This window comes from Halichoeres trimaculatus, unplaced genomic scaffold, assembly GCF_033239565.1.
Source record: "Halichoeres trimaculatus isolate MK-OKI-2021-1 unplaced genomic scaffold, fHalTri1.1 fHalTri1_scaffold_4, whole genome shotgun sequence".
In the NCBI taxonomy this organism is placed as follows: Eukaryota; Metazoa; Chordata; class Actinopteri; order Labriformes; family Labridae; genus Halichoeres; species Halichoeres trimaculatus.
Genome location: NW_027437182.1, coordinates 20,571,205 through 20,586,877, shown reverse-complemented (window position 1 = coordinate 20,586,877; position 15,673 = coordinate 20,571,205). Strand labels below are relative to the sequence as shown.

Sequence of the window (15,673 nt, the reverse complement as noted above, 5' to 3'; positions counted from 1 at the left end):
CGGTTTCATTGCCCTTGAACACGTTTATACCCTCAAAGAAAGCATCGCTCAATAATGTAACAACAGTTCAATTATCCTCAATCTCGAAGCCTTTCAGCTGCTGGCTGATGATGGTTTATGTCTTTGGGAGGTCACGCTGAGCTTTTCTGGCATGGTCGAGGTTATCAATGAACAATTTTCAATTAGACTTCCTTTTCTGGAATTGCATCATTTCTAATCCATTAAGCAGTTTGAGAAGTCACCGTGTGTTCGGATTAATTTATTGGCTGTAAGTCATTTCTAGAGTAGAGAGCTCGATACAGCCAGCTGTTTGAGAGCATTTTGACCAAACTTTCAACTTTTAAAATTTCGTGTTTGATGACTATGTAAACACCAAAACTACCACGAGAAAAAGTAGACTCTGTTCCTTCATGAGGAAAAGGTGTGTCTTTTCCTTTTTCCATTCTTTTGTAATCAGCAGTAGAACATAGGCTCGTTTCACCGAAATAAAATTGTTTTTAACCAAAAATCAGGGAAGCTGAAGCCTCTACATGTTCTCCATCTTTCCAACTCTTCTCCTAGTGGCTGTATATCCTCTGTTCAAGTGTGAGTGTAGCGGCTGTGTACTTGTCGTTGCGTTGTGTGAAGAATCAGGCAAAAACTTGATATCTCTGGCACCAACTCGCCGTTTAATCTGATTAACACAGAGGAAATATTGGTGTCTCACGTCGTCTTGGGCAGTCTTCAGTATAAAAAGCTAAAACAGAACAACAACATATAAGCTATCTGCTTGATGCTACACCGGAGTTCGTTCATATTCAAGCAGGAAAATACAGCACATGGTGAGGCTAACGATGTAGACAAAGCATTACAACCACCAGAAACTCCTAAAACCAAACCCAGAGTTACTTTTTACACATTTCAAACACAGAGGCATGACATTTACTTAAGAAAACAAACGTATAAAAGACATTTAGCAGAACTAACAACTTAGCGACTTACCAAGAGGATGGCTATATACAGACTGGCATGGAAACACGGGCTGCACCACCCAAGTCTGCATGGGCGCAAATAGAAGGCGCTGACACCACATTAGCTCCCCGTGGATACACGCTTACATATACAAGACTCAAACAACACATGAAACAAAACAAAGACATCTCATAAGACGAGATGGCAAGTGGAATCTTACTCCAAGACATGAGCTGCCTAAACTAGCCCAATTTGCAACTTTGCGCCATTGTCTCGCGTCACCAAGCGTTTTTTTCTCATAATCTGTGCTGACCTCTCGTCCAAAGAGAGCACCACTGCCACCTTCAGGGGTCAGTTTGTCAGAACACTAGTTTACACATCTAATATTGATGCACAAGACTATCCACCAGACTGTCCCCCAACTCACCCCATTGAAAAAAGTAACTGATGTCTACAGATGTCATTTGCAGTCAGCAGTTGTAACTGTACAGACACGTATAGACATCAATGAGTTAAAAGAAAGGCAAAATTCACCCTCCAGAAATAAAACCAAATTAAACACCAGAATTTCTCAGTTACTCAAAACCTCAGAGGAGTGGCCATCCATCTGTTTGTGGTAAGTCTCAGTTTCACTGTAAACGGTCCTACAAAGGCCTCATTTGGGTGGTGCAATCCCAGTAACACTCTCTCATGGATTATTCAGATCTTCAGCTTTGAATCATCAGAGATGGACACAGTTAACTCTGAAATCAAATTAATTTCAAATATGTTAACTTCAATATCAGTAGATAATACTGTTTAAAATAAGTGGAAGTTAAAACTATCATTAAAACATAGTTGAAAACAGATCAAATGGTCTGCAGCAAAGTCCCTACGATCCAAATCCAGTAAAAGATTTAACCCAGATAAAATCTGTGAAAGTAGAACACTCGGCTCATATTGTCTGTAATCCATTTTACCATAGAAAAGCAGAGTATGGATCAAACTTCTGTCTCAAGTAAAGATGGTGATAGGCAGTCTGTCTACAGATCCAGATTATTGCGCTCTGCTAGGATAGATGCCAAACGGCTCTTCACAGTATCATTAATGTACAGTGCTGGAGATGACAACAACTAAATTTACAATAGAGTTTAGAAGTTCATGTAGAAAAATAGAAAAGATTAACAGTTAACAGTTGTGTGCCAAGTTCTGTGAGTTATGGCTAAAATACACCAGATGCGTCTGCAGTGCGTCTCTGTTCCGTTACAGCAAACGGATCAAATAGGGTTCATTCAAATCAATCTTTCAACTCAAACTGGATCCGTTCTGTTGCAGCACATCTGCGTGGCTGGTAAAAATAAATAAATAATAAAAAAGACTTTGAAGATATTAAATTTACAAGTTTTGCATTATGTTTGTTGAAGTCATACCCCACTTGTTTTCACAGTTTCCTGCTCTTTCCACTCTCCATTCCTCTAAATGAATGATAAACCCCCCTAAAAAAATAAGCTTTGAAAATGAAAGATTTTAGATAGTTATGTATGAGTGTTTTTCATGAACTCTAATTCAGTTTTTATTTCAAAGTTATGATGTGTATTCAAATGTTACTCCAGCTGACTGCTTCAAAAAGTTACATTCAGTCCATCAAGTATAATCCTATGATTAGAGGTTCAGATGAACACCTGAAAAGACTCACACAGTCACATTTTGTATCCGTACTCTAACAGAAATCTTTAACTATTTAACCCAGGGGTGGCCAACCTGCTAACTTGCGGCTCTTTGCCTTTCAGTGTGTGGCTCTTTGACCCATTCATTAAAAATAATTATCATATTGTTATAAGTAGTGGTGTGCCGATCAGTCTAAAAAATTGATGCCAATGTTATGATCGGTAATGACCAACCTCATCACCCAATACTTGGGTGATGAGGTTGATACTTAAGTTTCAGTTTCTTTTCTCTACATCGCTAATGTGCTCATAGCTATCTAGATAGATGGAACTTTATGTTTTTGCAGTAAAAACAGACATTTGTCTTTGACAAGGCTCCAAGTGCGAATTGAAACGCACTTACAAACACAGTAAATGTCGCTTTGAAAATTTTATGTCATTTTGTTTATGTGTGAGAGGAAGTGCATTTGATGTGGCTCTTTGTAGTACCATGGTACCTTTTGCGTCTCTTGGTCTCTGACTGGTTGGCCACCCCTGATTTAACCCATATTTCACCTCTTGAAAACAATGCAGCAGGACAGGCTGAGAATGAGAGACATTGACAGTAGTTATACAGAGTATGATGCTAATGGGCTGTATGACTAATTACCAACTGTCTGACCTCTCAACCATCCACTGAATTATTCATTTATCCCCTTTCACTGCTGTTTTTCCAAGTTTCCACAGTGTCAGAGGGAGACACAGAGATTTGGGTTTTAGGGGTTTTATTAATATTTTGACCAAAATGGTTTTCCTGTGTCGTCTCTGTGGGTAATGTAAATCCACCGCAGAGCAGATCACTATCCACACTCTGATTATCCCACATCTGGACCTGTTTAAACCGATGATCACCTGAGGGGGGGAATTACTCTGGTTGTGTAACTGCGGCCTGGTTTCACTCAAATTAAAAATTCTGGCCCTAAAACCACGAACTCAGACAGACTGTAACCCTGAATGTGGAGCCTTCTATAGGAGTATGCTGCACTCCCTTTATGCAATAAAACAACCAAATAAAAGGTCTATTTTTAACCACAGAGCTCCCAGTGTGCTCCACACTCTGTCGTTAAACTCAGCCTGCAGGCCTAGTTATGATGAAGGGAGAGCTGTGCACTGACACCTTTGTCTGTCTGAGACCACATTGTGTGTGTATGAGTGTTTGTGTCTGGTGTCCCATATTTAGTCTTTGTTTGCAGAGACACAGTAGTCCAGGAGAGCTGATGCTGCACTTGAGTCACAGTTAGGAAGAGTTTGATCAAAGCATGAGAGCAACTGTTTGCATCAAATTTAACGGACGTCAGCTCAAACATTTAACATCTCATTTATTTGCAGTTTTATTAAAATATTCATCAGAGATCAGGAAATAGCTGCATTTAGTTTTACGTACAATATTCACAGCATGGTTTTTTACTTGAGCTGCAGCTGACTCATCTCACAAACACCACAAGCATAATACAAGTCCTGCAGTCACAAGTCATCTTGTATGTATGGAGGGTTACATAATCGCATCTCTCACACTCCAAACAGATGTGAAACTCAAATTAGACATTTTTCTAACCCAAACTATGATATTCTACCTGTTCTCAAGAACCTGATCTTTTGTTGCAAGATCAAACACAAAGTTTTACATCGTGCTGCTTGGGTTTCCTCGTTTTCATATGGCACTGCTCCGAAAAACAGTGAAAGCTCATTTCCTTCATGAGCTGACTCACAAGTTTTTCATCTGTATTTTTGTGAGGCGCGTTAAACACTTAACAAATTTTGATGAGGTATTTGACGCCCTCACTGCTCCAAGTCCACCCATGAGCCATATTTTGTAGGTGAAGTGGTGAGCAACAGACAGCATCTTGAACCGTTGTTTCTCTCACAAAAGCCTTTCTATTTAAGATGTGTCTGAAAGGTAACTATTAATATTAGTAGAGATTAGTTTAGGCCACCAAAAAAAGGTTTTTCTGTTTAAACTGCTTCAGCCTGCCTGCTCTTCCTGTTTCCTCTTTACAGCTCCTCCCTCAATGCTGTGTCTGATTTTAACAGTGGAAGGCCAAAGAGCTAGCAGAACAGAGCCATGCCAACAGTTCAACTGATGTGTTCAAGTTATTAATTTTTTTTGGCAAGAATGGTCCTGATTGAACGATAAAAGATGAACTATGAACTCAAACAACCAGCTGAAAGTCACAAGATTTCAGGTCACTGTTTAAAACAAAACACCAGAGTCCCACTAAGGCCTAAACTACACGTGTATGGATATTTATTTGATCTCTCTGTCCATACGAAGAGACCAAACTGAAAACGATCGCCTCTGAAGCCTGCAATGCCATGCCTGGCCGATAAGTGGCAGGTTAGCATAATGTGAAAACCATAGAAGAAGGATGTTATGAGCATGCACAGTCAAACACAGTGACTAGTTGTTAGGAGCTTGACGTCATCGCGTCAACACCAGCTCCGTTTAACACCGCTACACGGATCCACTCAACTGGATATTTTTTTATTTCTTCACTTTATCCGTTTTTAAAAATCTCCATTTATGTGGGTGAAATCGCCGCGTTCGTGTGGTTGAGAGGCCTAATTGGACAGAAAAATGTGCGTTTAGGAATATATCCATATCCCGTGTGGTTCAGGCCTAAGTCATGTGCTACTGCTAGCATGGCATTGTTAAACTCCACAGTGGGGAAATGAGGCTTGGACATGATGATAGTAAGACAGCCCTGACAGTCTATGCTTTCACATGGTTTGCAAAGTTGCGATGTGAGCAAAAAGTGACCAAAAGAGAAAAAAGTAAAAAAAGATGAATTTCTTTTTTTTCATTCTTAACAAAGCTGAGAAGTGTAAAAACAGCTTCAAAGTTGGGGTCTGCAGAAAAGTGTGTTACTTTTTAGTAAACAAAACATTCAAATTGGGCTCTTCCTCCTTGGCTCCAGTGCCAGTGGCAGCACATACCCACTGGCTCTGACCGTGACTACGTGAACGCACTCACTAGCCCAGCAACCACCTGTAGCATCACGTTTCTACCTGGGAGAGGTAGAAATGTGATGCTACAAGGTAGAGACTTGAGAGCCATGCACTTAGGGAGTGACACAATAGTGGATTTTCACTCCTGACCCACCCCACTCCTCCAGAAAAAAATCCCCTCCCGTCCCAATCCTGGGCTGGAATAAAAGTTTAATTATGTCCCGTTACACTCCTGGTAAAATGACTCCCACTCCTGTACAGCTCCCATTTTTCCCCCCTCTTTTAATTATTAGGAAATACATTGAATTTGATTTGATTTTCTTCCCATTCTTTTTTAGATTACTGTTGGCTTCTGGGAAGTGTAGTTTTTTTTTACTTGGGTTAGAGTGTGGCCTTATTGGAAATAATCTACAAAATAGCGATGCATGTCACATATTATGTTTTATCTTCTGGATTGGTTCCTGCTCCCGTCTGCTCCCGTTAACTTTTTGTCCTGTACCATCCCAATCCCGTGATTAGTTGACTCTTTTTCCCGTGCTGCTCTCCAAGTGTCCAAAAGTGAGTGAAAGTCAAGGCCAATCTTCACCCTCATTGAAGAAAAAGCTTTAACCGGTGTTTCATTTCACTTTTATTGTGTTTTTCGTCCTACGTGCTACTTCCACTATCATAGCTGCTCTGATTAGAGTCTTCCACTCCCAATCATCACCTTGCTAAGTCATTTGGGTTCTAGGGGTGCTGTGATCAAGGTTATAATAGTTAACTAAAACAAAACTAAAATCAAAAACTGAAATTTAAAATACATTGCAGTTAACTCAAACTAATAAAAACTAGTAAAGAAAACAAAAACGATAAGTAAACTAAAACTGTATCTTATGTTCACAAAACTAACTGAAACAAAATGATAGACAAAATTCCCCGAGTTATAGTTTTTGACAGTATTAATAGCCTTTAGGATTTAAATTAATCCAACACATTTTCGCAACCAATTTTGTGACTGTTTTAGGCAGTTGTCAGTGCCGTACAGCACCATCATAGCGGCGTATAGGGACGAGCTTGTTTACTGCGCTGACTGGCTGTGCGCTGTGCTGCGACAAAATGTAGTGGAGCAATGAATCAGAGCATCTGTAATAGTTTAATTGTTACAGAGTCCAAGTTTTTATTTATTGAAGCTCATATTATATTGTTTTTTTATAATTTATGTTTATATTATTTTTATGTAATTTATGTCAACATTATTTTATATAATTTATGTTTATATTTTTATATTAAGTTTATATTATTTTCACGTGTTTAAGGCAGCAGCCAACATTTCGGTATCAGCATTGACTGAGCAGTGAGCACTACGTTGGACTTGAAAATAAACAGTTTGACAAAATATTTACTCTGACCTTTTTGAATCCTGCACCTGGTTAATAAGGTATGAAAAAACTAAAACTAAACTTAAACTAAGCCTTGTTGCAAAAATTAAAACTAGATAAAAACTAGAATGCCTGCTCTAAAACTAACTAAAACTAAACTGTAATGGAAAATAAAATGTCAAAACTAACTAAAACTAAACTATAATGACAAATCATAAACTAATATAACCTTGGCCGTGATTGGCTGACTCTACTCTCCACTCAGAAACCTCCCGAAACGAACAAAACATCAACATACAGGCTGAGGAGGGGTTTGAGGCAGTCACAGACAGTGACACACATGTATAGAAGCCCAGAAGTGATGATTGAGCTGGATTATTTCTGTAAAAGGAACTTTTAATGTAAGACTAATATCTTCATGAACTGAATTTACTCAGAAGCTGTTCAAAATGTTTGAAATCAATGTCACATGTATTTTAAGAAACTTTCAGCCTTAAAGTGTTCAAGATGATCTTTGTCTGAGGAAAACATCTGTTTCCAGATCTGACCGGTTCAAAACCTCCCCTATGTTTCTTAATAACTCCCTCTTCTGATCTGTGCTTTCTTTGGATTTCCCAGTGATAAAGTGAGTGATAGTAGGAGTAGTAGACGTGTTTCATCACACGACATACGAGGATGTTTCCCTCCCCTTCATGTATGCTCAGCAGCACATTTCCCTCTCATCTCTTCACACCTCTCTCAGCCCATCCTCACCGTCTGTCCCATGGCTGAACACATGGTTGAGACGCCGGGAGCTGCACTGTATGTCTGGGTCCAGCACACATGCAGGTGCTGATCCACGGGCACATGGAGCATCTGTGCCTGTGATGAAGTGCCAGAGGAATCTGTTTCATGGTAATAAATAAAACATGAGCAGAAGAAAGCAGAAAACATTTGTTCACACATTTTTTATTACTAAACACATGTTGAATCATCCTTGACACGCTTCCCCTCAGCCTGCCGTCGCTTCACGTGGACTGCCACCCTCGCCTCGGGACCGCCCCCTGTTGCTCTCATTGCTGGGTTAGCATTCAAAGGCTGAATAAGTGCCCTGAAAGCCTCTCGTCAAACCAATAGGAAGCAGCTGTTATCGCTCAACAGCCAATCAGGCGCTCCAGGCGTTACCCCAGCTGCTTTCCCGTGGTGACAGTTCATTGTGTTTTTGCTGTGCTGGCAAAGGTCTGATTCAAAGAGTGTGTGTAAATATGTGTGTACAGCTGCTTGCATGCTTATTGCTTTCCACGTGTCAGCCGTCATAACACCAGAGTGATAAGACTCCACCATTAAGCTGAAAGCACTCTCATCAGTATCACCACAACCTCCCAGGTGTCCAGCTGAGCAGTGACTCAGCACGCAGACACAGACAGACAGCAGCACAGATAATAACATGGAGAGGAAATGATTAAGTGTTCCCTGCTCTAAGTGGACTGAGGGGGTTGTTTATCAGAGATTGAGCTATAATAAGAAGCAGAATCAAGACCTTAGACGGCATAAAAATACTCAGACCAATCACAATGTCCTGTCGTGACTGCAGGTTAGCCGGCCTCATCCCAGCGACAACCCGCTGCTCTTCCTCTTCCTGGTTGGTGGAGTCACGCCCTCAGAGCTCCGACTGGTCAAAGAAGTTGTTTCTACGCACAAACCGGGGACTCAGGTGAGTAAATATGACAGAGTAAAGTTTAAAAATCATGGTTTTGTTTTCTGTTTGACAGTTTGTGTTGGTTTCATGAGTAACTTCCAGCTCCATTTGTTTCACTAAAGCTCTTTTTACACAAAATCAGAACTCCCGAAAATTTCTAGACATTTCGAGAGCAACATTTTTTTTTCAACATTTTCCATCTAGAATTTTTTAGACAGCCTCCTGAGTAACTTTCTGCAAGAATTCAGGACAAATCAACAAGAAATGTCCGTACACACAACCATGAATCTACAGCCAGGTCTGGCTGGGCCTAGGCCGCCCACTTCTTCCCTGAGTCCAGCCAATCAAACTACTTTTATTTTTAATAGATCTGTTGTTGTTCTAATCTGGTCAGTTTGACCATCTTTGTTTCAGCCCCACGGCCACCATGCATATACCGTCACGAGGAGCAGGTGTCAGTAGGCCTACTGTTGCAGCTCAAACACACCGGCTGCGAGTTCAGTCCGGCAGCTTGCAGGACACTAAGCGGCTGGAGACCAAGGAGCTCCCCCACTTACCATTCCATTAATGAGCCTCTCCTCATTCTCGTTTGGGCTGTAAACCTCCAACCTGTTTACTCCTGGCCCGGCTGCACTCATTATGTTCGTGTGTTTTCGGAGTCAAGTTGAATAGGATCTGGTTTTTGACACAGTTTTTGAAAGTCACTGGTAGAGGTGGGCGATATATATCACGTATGATATTATCTAAAATTGTGTTTTAACAATGTGCAATTTTACATGAAGCTGTCATACAGAAGTCTCCTGTCTCAGTGGATGATTTCATAGCAAGACCTGGTCCACATCCCTCGCCAGAAATGGTTTAGAGCAAGTATTGGGTCACAAAGAGACGTATGTAGATGTTTCCTGTGGTGATTTTTCCGTCTCTCTGCCCACTATATTGTATGAGCTTGTCTGTGAGTGTAAATGCACGCAGGTGTTTGTGTGTCTGTGAATGCGGTGGGGCAAAACTTCACCAGGCGAGAAACAGCACGAAGAGAAACGTGAACATGTCGATGTACAAATGGCATCCTCTCGTGTAAATAACATGAACAACATCAGGCTATTTAGTCTGTTAAATTAGAAAAAACAAGGTATATACCTGATTTATTGGGGGGGGGGCTATACAATTGTAGGGGAAACACTGTCGTTGTTAAGTTGCCACAGAATATTGTTGGGCAATGCTTTACAGAGATAGAATAGAATAGAACTTTATTGTCATTGTAACATGTACAACGAAATTGAAGTCACAGCAGAAATCAAGAAAACAAAAGTAAGAAAGTGTATAGAAAGTGCAAAAAGGTCCATAAGAAAATAGATGATGACAGCTTGTCCATCATTCTCCAGTTCAGCCAGCCTCCACCTCCACAGGGTCCAGGACTGAGCTTCTTCAGTCATGCTCCATCTCTGTCTCCTGGATCCTGTCTGCTCACAGCAGGTGAAGCTCTTCCAATGTGGCGTTGGTGTCTGATGTTAGCTCCGTTAGCCATGTCTGTGAATAGCATGAAGCTATTCTGCCCTCTGGTATTCCTTCTGTGCTGGGTTAGCACAGCTAGCTTGTCCATCTTATTGGAGATAGATCTTACGTTCCCAATAACGATGGATGGAAGGACAGGTCCATGTCGTCACTTCTTAGCTCACACCTGGGAACCAGCACGTCATCCTCACCTCCTTCTCCTCACCTTGTGGGAAGACATCAGGCCTTACACCAGTTAGCATTGACATGCTACAGGCTGCTAACAGCTGAGTTCACATATAAACAATGCTGCCATGGTTACATTTAGGATCTCCAGACAAACACAGGAGAAAAAGTAGTAAAAATATTGCTGAAGCCACAAAAAGTTTGGTGTCCATGACCAACAAATGAGCCATACAAAGTAATGATCCACTCCAAATACAAAGATTACGAAAAAGAGATGAAAAAAATGACAAGAAACGGACAAAGAAGAGAGAGCTGCTGCAAAAGGCAGCCATAGCCAACAGGGCAGCACCTAGCATGTATTAAGAAAAATAAACAAAAACTGTTGTTCTGTAATGTTGTGTCTATGCATAGTATTCATAGTTTTCCTCTTGGCCGACAAGTAGTTTTACAGTATTTTGTTCAATATCCTCAGAATATCATTATAAGAAAATTTGAAATAATAATTGAGATATATTTATTTGCTCTTATCGCCCACCCCTAGTCACTGGGTGTTTTTAGGTGGTTTCCATGCACAACTTCCTGCTCTACTGGATCTGCTTTTTCTTAAATTAATGTGTCACAGTTTTGGCATCTGGCAAAAATAGGGTTTTTGTGGCCTGCGGCAGCCGGACCGTAATAGAGAGGATCTAGTGCTAGTTTACACATTGACTCTGATCGGGTACCATGACGGGGCAGAGCTGGACTGGAGATACATCTGGTGTATCTGAGCCATAAAGCTAAATGCTATTGCACCATTGATGACATTAATTTTGAGGGGCTTCTACTTTTATTCAGGTTTATCTGTGGCAATAGCACATCTTACTCATGTAGTGGAAATTAAAACTCAGAAACAGTCACCCCAACAGAGGACTCCTACTCCTCTTGCACAAGTTGAGAGAGTACATCCTGCAGAAAAAGTCACATACAGGAGGGTTAGCGGGGGAACAGTGAACAGTGAGGAAATTGCAAGATGATGTAAGGGTAAAGATCTGAGAGATACTGAGTCTGTTTACATGGACCTGAGTATCCTGGTTATGAAACTTATCCCAGTTTCGTATTCAGGACATGGCATTGCATTGAAAATAGAGAAACCTGATCATTCTTATCTCTGTGTCTATGATAAATACTTGTGTCCCAGTTTCTGAAGACTGCCTCTTGTTTGTACAGGCCCCTGTGATGATTTTTTTTTCACAGCCCTTTGAAACAAGGTGAATATATTTTACTGTGGGCTCAGCACCATTAAAAGTCAACATGCATTGCAGAAACAATGTATCTACCTCACGTCCAGCAACACTGGAAGAGAAATTTCTCCATCTCTCCAAAGGTCAGATGGTCTTCTTGTTGCAGCCATTGTGTGTCTGTGACCATGCCTGTGCAGGCAGTCAGGTGTTCACATGCCACAGTGTCATGTTTTCTTTCTGAGAGGGAGCAAAGTCAGGTTTCTCAAACAAGGAAAGGGGATTGTTACAGTTTCTGAAAACAGGTTTTGGCAACCAGCAAAATATCAACATACAGGCAGAGGAAAGGGTTGAAGCAGACACGGACACTGACACACCTGTTTAAAGGCCCAGAAGTGATGATTGAGCAGGATATATGACACAATACTGAAGTGCTAAAACCTGCTGTTTCTTGAGTGTCTGCTTGTGACTGGCTCTGGAAGTACCGGAAGTCACATACACACCAAGCCAAAAAAAAAGCTGTTTTCAAAGCAGAAATCAACCTATTTACAGCCTGTTTCAAAAAATGTCTCCTATCTGAATTGCTAATTTCACTACCTGTACACACCGTACAGGGGGGATTTTTTTCTGACTTGCCAGTTTAGAGGATATTAAGATCGCAAGCTCACCCAATCAGAGGCACAGCTCAGCTCATGTGACTGACATGCACCACCCCTGCTGTAATTGGAGCCCCAGTCACTCCCAATATGGCCCCAACAGAAAGGGAGACTACCTCTATTAATTATAGTGTCTATGGTCAAAGCTGACATTTCCTTTTCCTGGAATTCCCTGCAGACGTTGTCTGTAAAATGCACCTCTGTTTTTGTACATATTTTTTTAATAATGGATGAAATACAAGTGTAAAAAGTTTTTGATTCAGCTCTAAGTTTTGAGGCTGGGATGTTTTAATAGATCTTTTATGTTGTGGATCCCTCTAGAAAAATCTTAAGTTTAGTGTGGGATCTTCAGAAATGAGATCAACAAAACCTCTGATGTACATTCATGCTTGTTTTGCTGAAAATGTGAACTCAGTGAGATGCATTTTAAGGGCACCCATGTTCCTAGAGAAATGTTTACATTTACACCCTCATTTGCTCATCAAAAATAGAATTTCAGTGATAAAACTTTGGTCTAGTGAATGGAAGTGGCTGAATAGAGTCACAAATGATCAAAGGAGAAAAGATAAAATATGGAGATAGACTGCTCTCGACACATCTAGGTGACCCTGATAGGGGTGGGGTGCAGGTTTTTGTACCGCCCTCCCTTCAGACAGATTTCAGAGCGGGTGAGTGAACACTGACCTACATTCACAGGAGGCTCAGATCAGGTGCAGAGGTGAGAACACCATCTGATCATCACATGCGTTGACCAGAATTTGCACCGTGAAATGTTCTGTCTGCCTCTGTCTGTGTGAATTAGGTGCTAATTACACACAGTCCACAGTGACATGCAGAGCATGCAGATGAGTCTTTCAGTGAGGAAGAGGAGTGAGAGGAAGAGGGAGGTCAGGCTAGGTGATGTGGGTTTGACTTAATAAAAGACTTTGAGGCAATGAAAGGCCTGGGCATGATCAAAGCTCTCCATCTGTAATCAGGGGAACTGCATCAAGGGCAGCTTATACAATAACCTGCTGGCCCACACACACACACACACACACACACACACACACACACACACACACACACACACACACACACACACACACACACACACACACACACACACACACTAACCTCAGCTCACACTCTCACCTCGTGCTGTACAACAAACTGTAAAATGCATGACGGCCAACGTCTGCTCCACAGACGTGTATGAACAGTTTCAATGGAAACCAACGGTAAACTGCTGCTTCGCTTTCAGGCAAAATTCCTCTAAAAGGCTCCGACGCTGCCACGAAAAACACACACTCTGCCAGGTTTAGATGCTGACCCAGTGTTAAGGCAACATTCTGCAGGAACAGAGCTGCCCTGTTATACAACACAAGAAGACTGAGGCTCCCATTTACAAAGCATTCAAGAAAACTTCTGAATCAGCCTTAAACTAAACGTAAAGATAGAAAATCACATATGAAACATCTGACTTTTTATAAAACTGGCGTAAACCATACTCCAGAGACTGGATCCTGACTCCTTCTAGTTTCTTAGGACAGCTCAGGCTGTAATGTTGTGAAAGACTTTTAAAACACATTAAAAAGACTAGAGACCAACATCTTAGACAGGATGTCAACATGTCATTGGTATTTTAGTCACAGACTGGAGATCTAAACCCAAGACTACAGCCAGATTGTATCCCATCCTGCACAAAGATTTAAGGGCTACCCTCAACTGACTTTTCAACCAGTTTACAAAGTAAATATGCTGATATTAAGAGCTGCAGTAATTTCTGTCCGCTTGTTTCCTTTTCCACCAGTACAAATGAGAGGCAGGCATCAAAGAGGCACTTTCTCCACTTTCTCCAGTGTCTCCTTTTTTCCACACTCCAAGTAGATCACACATAGTTTTACCTCTTCGTCATGTTCATTTGACTGTTTGGTGCAGGTGAAAGCTTTAGAAAAATCAACAATGAAAAACAAGACTAACAACATGAAGTATTAATGAACATGTTTGATTAACTGTGATGCCAAAATGAGAAAGACTAACTACCCAAAACGGTCCAGATAGAGTTCCAAGACCACCTTACACCAAATGACTGAGAGGATCAGGATTTAACTTCAATTTAGAAATCTGTCTGTAACTATAATAGCCAATCTCATTTGTCACCCTTTTAATTCCCTTCGTCTACCCCTTGCCCTAAACCCTCTGTTTTGAGGGCCGAGGGGAAGGGGTAAAAACACATCTCTTGGAAATAAGACGCCACTCAATTCTCACAACATCATCACCTCTAGACGCTCACTGGCTGTCGTAGGCAGAACAACTGTTAATTCATTTCCAACCTAAGTACATTTTTACGAACTGATGTTAAACTAATGTCTCATCACGGTGACAAACTTCACTAAGATGTACAGCTGAGTTATTAGAGCTAACCTATGTGAACGTATTTAAAAACTATATCATGTAGCATCTGAATGCTGTAATGTTAGCATATCATAGCTTGTGTAGCTGATGCTGTTCCTGAATGTAGTTTATATGTCTGATCATTCATGAAATACAGTTTGTTTGCTGTGAATAAAGCTGCGTTTCCACCAAGCAGACTGGTTCGGTTTGTCTCAGTACGGTGCGCATTTTGTGGCATTGCCACTGACTTATCCTGAGACATATCCCCAAAAACTGGGTCGAGCCGGCCTACTTTTTTGGGACCCTTCCGTATGGGTGCCGGACTGAACCGATCCGCTCTCGGAAGGTGGAGCAACACACTGCAGACTGTTGGTGGTCAAAAGAATCCTCACTTACCCGGACAGCGGCTGCATTTCTCTTGGTGGCACACAGACTCCACTGATTGCACTTGGTATCAAAGGGCTACATGCAAATCACAGAGAGGACAAAATGCTGCATGTCTTCCATCTGTGCACTTTGTTTACTGTGTCACGTTTTTCTTCTTCATTGGATTTATTAGCACTGTGTCGCTCTGCTACGGCGTCACGCTATTGTTTAACAGCTGCGGCTTTCGGCATCCGCCTACCACAAGGGGGCACAGTTTTGCTGTGGAAACGCAAACAGGATCAGGCTTAACTGTACCAAACCGAGCCAAACCGTACTGAACCAGACTGCTTGGTGGAAACGCGGCTTATGTCACCCTGATCTAACATGGTCGTAGCTATTATTAGCTGTAGTTGTCGCTATAACAGCACTAGGTAGATCGTTATAACAAGCATTTTCAAAATACCACCAACAATTCAAAACACGGGCTAACTTTACCATGGAGTAGAAATGGATTTGATATCTGATAAAAATATCTACGCTATGGGAAATTTGTCATACTCCTTCGTCTCAAGTGGGCACTCTGTTTGTCTTTATTTTAAGGGCTGTGTAGCTCTTCCCCTTGGTCTTACAGAGAATTGGGACACCACTTCACTGGATGTAAAATCATAAAACCACAGGCAAAGGGGTAAAATTGGGTTTGGCCCTTAATGTCTAGAAAAGCTTCTTTGATGTAAAACCAGTGTTAGCGCTGTGTAATAGTGTG

At 41.3% G+C, this 15,673-nt stretch overlaps 1 protein-coding gene across 1 annotated transcript in view; it reads left to right on the top strand.

Moving 5' to 3' along the window:
- The window catches only part of scfd2 (sec1 family domain containing 2), a 182,989-nt gene that overhangs the window by 165,104 nt on the left and 2,212 nt on the right, over positions 1-15,673 (top strand). The window contains exon 8 of the mRNA XM_074669124.1: positions 8,514-8,633. Coding sequence (XP_074525225.1) covers positions 8,514-8,633 — 120 coding nt within the window. The remainder of the gene's footprint in view (positions 1-8,513; positions 8,634-15,673) is intronic.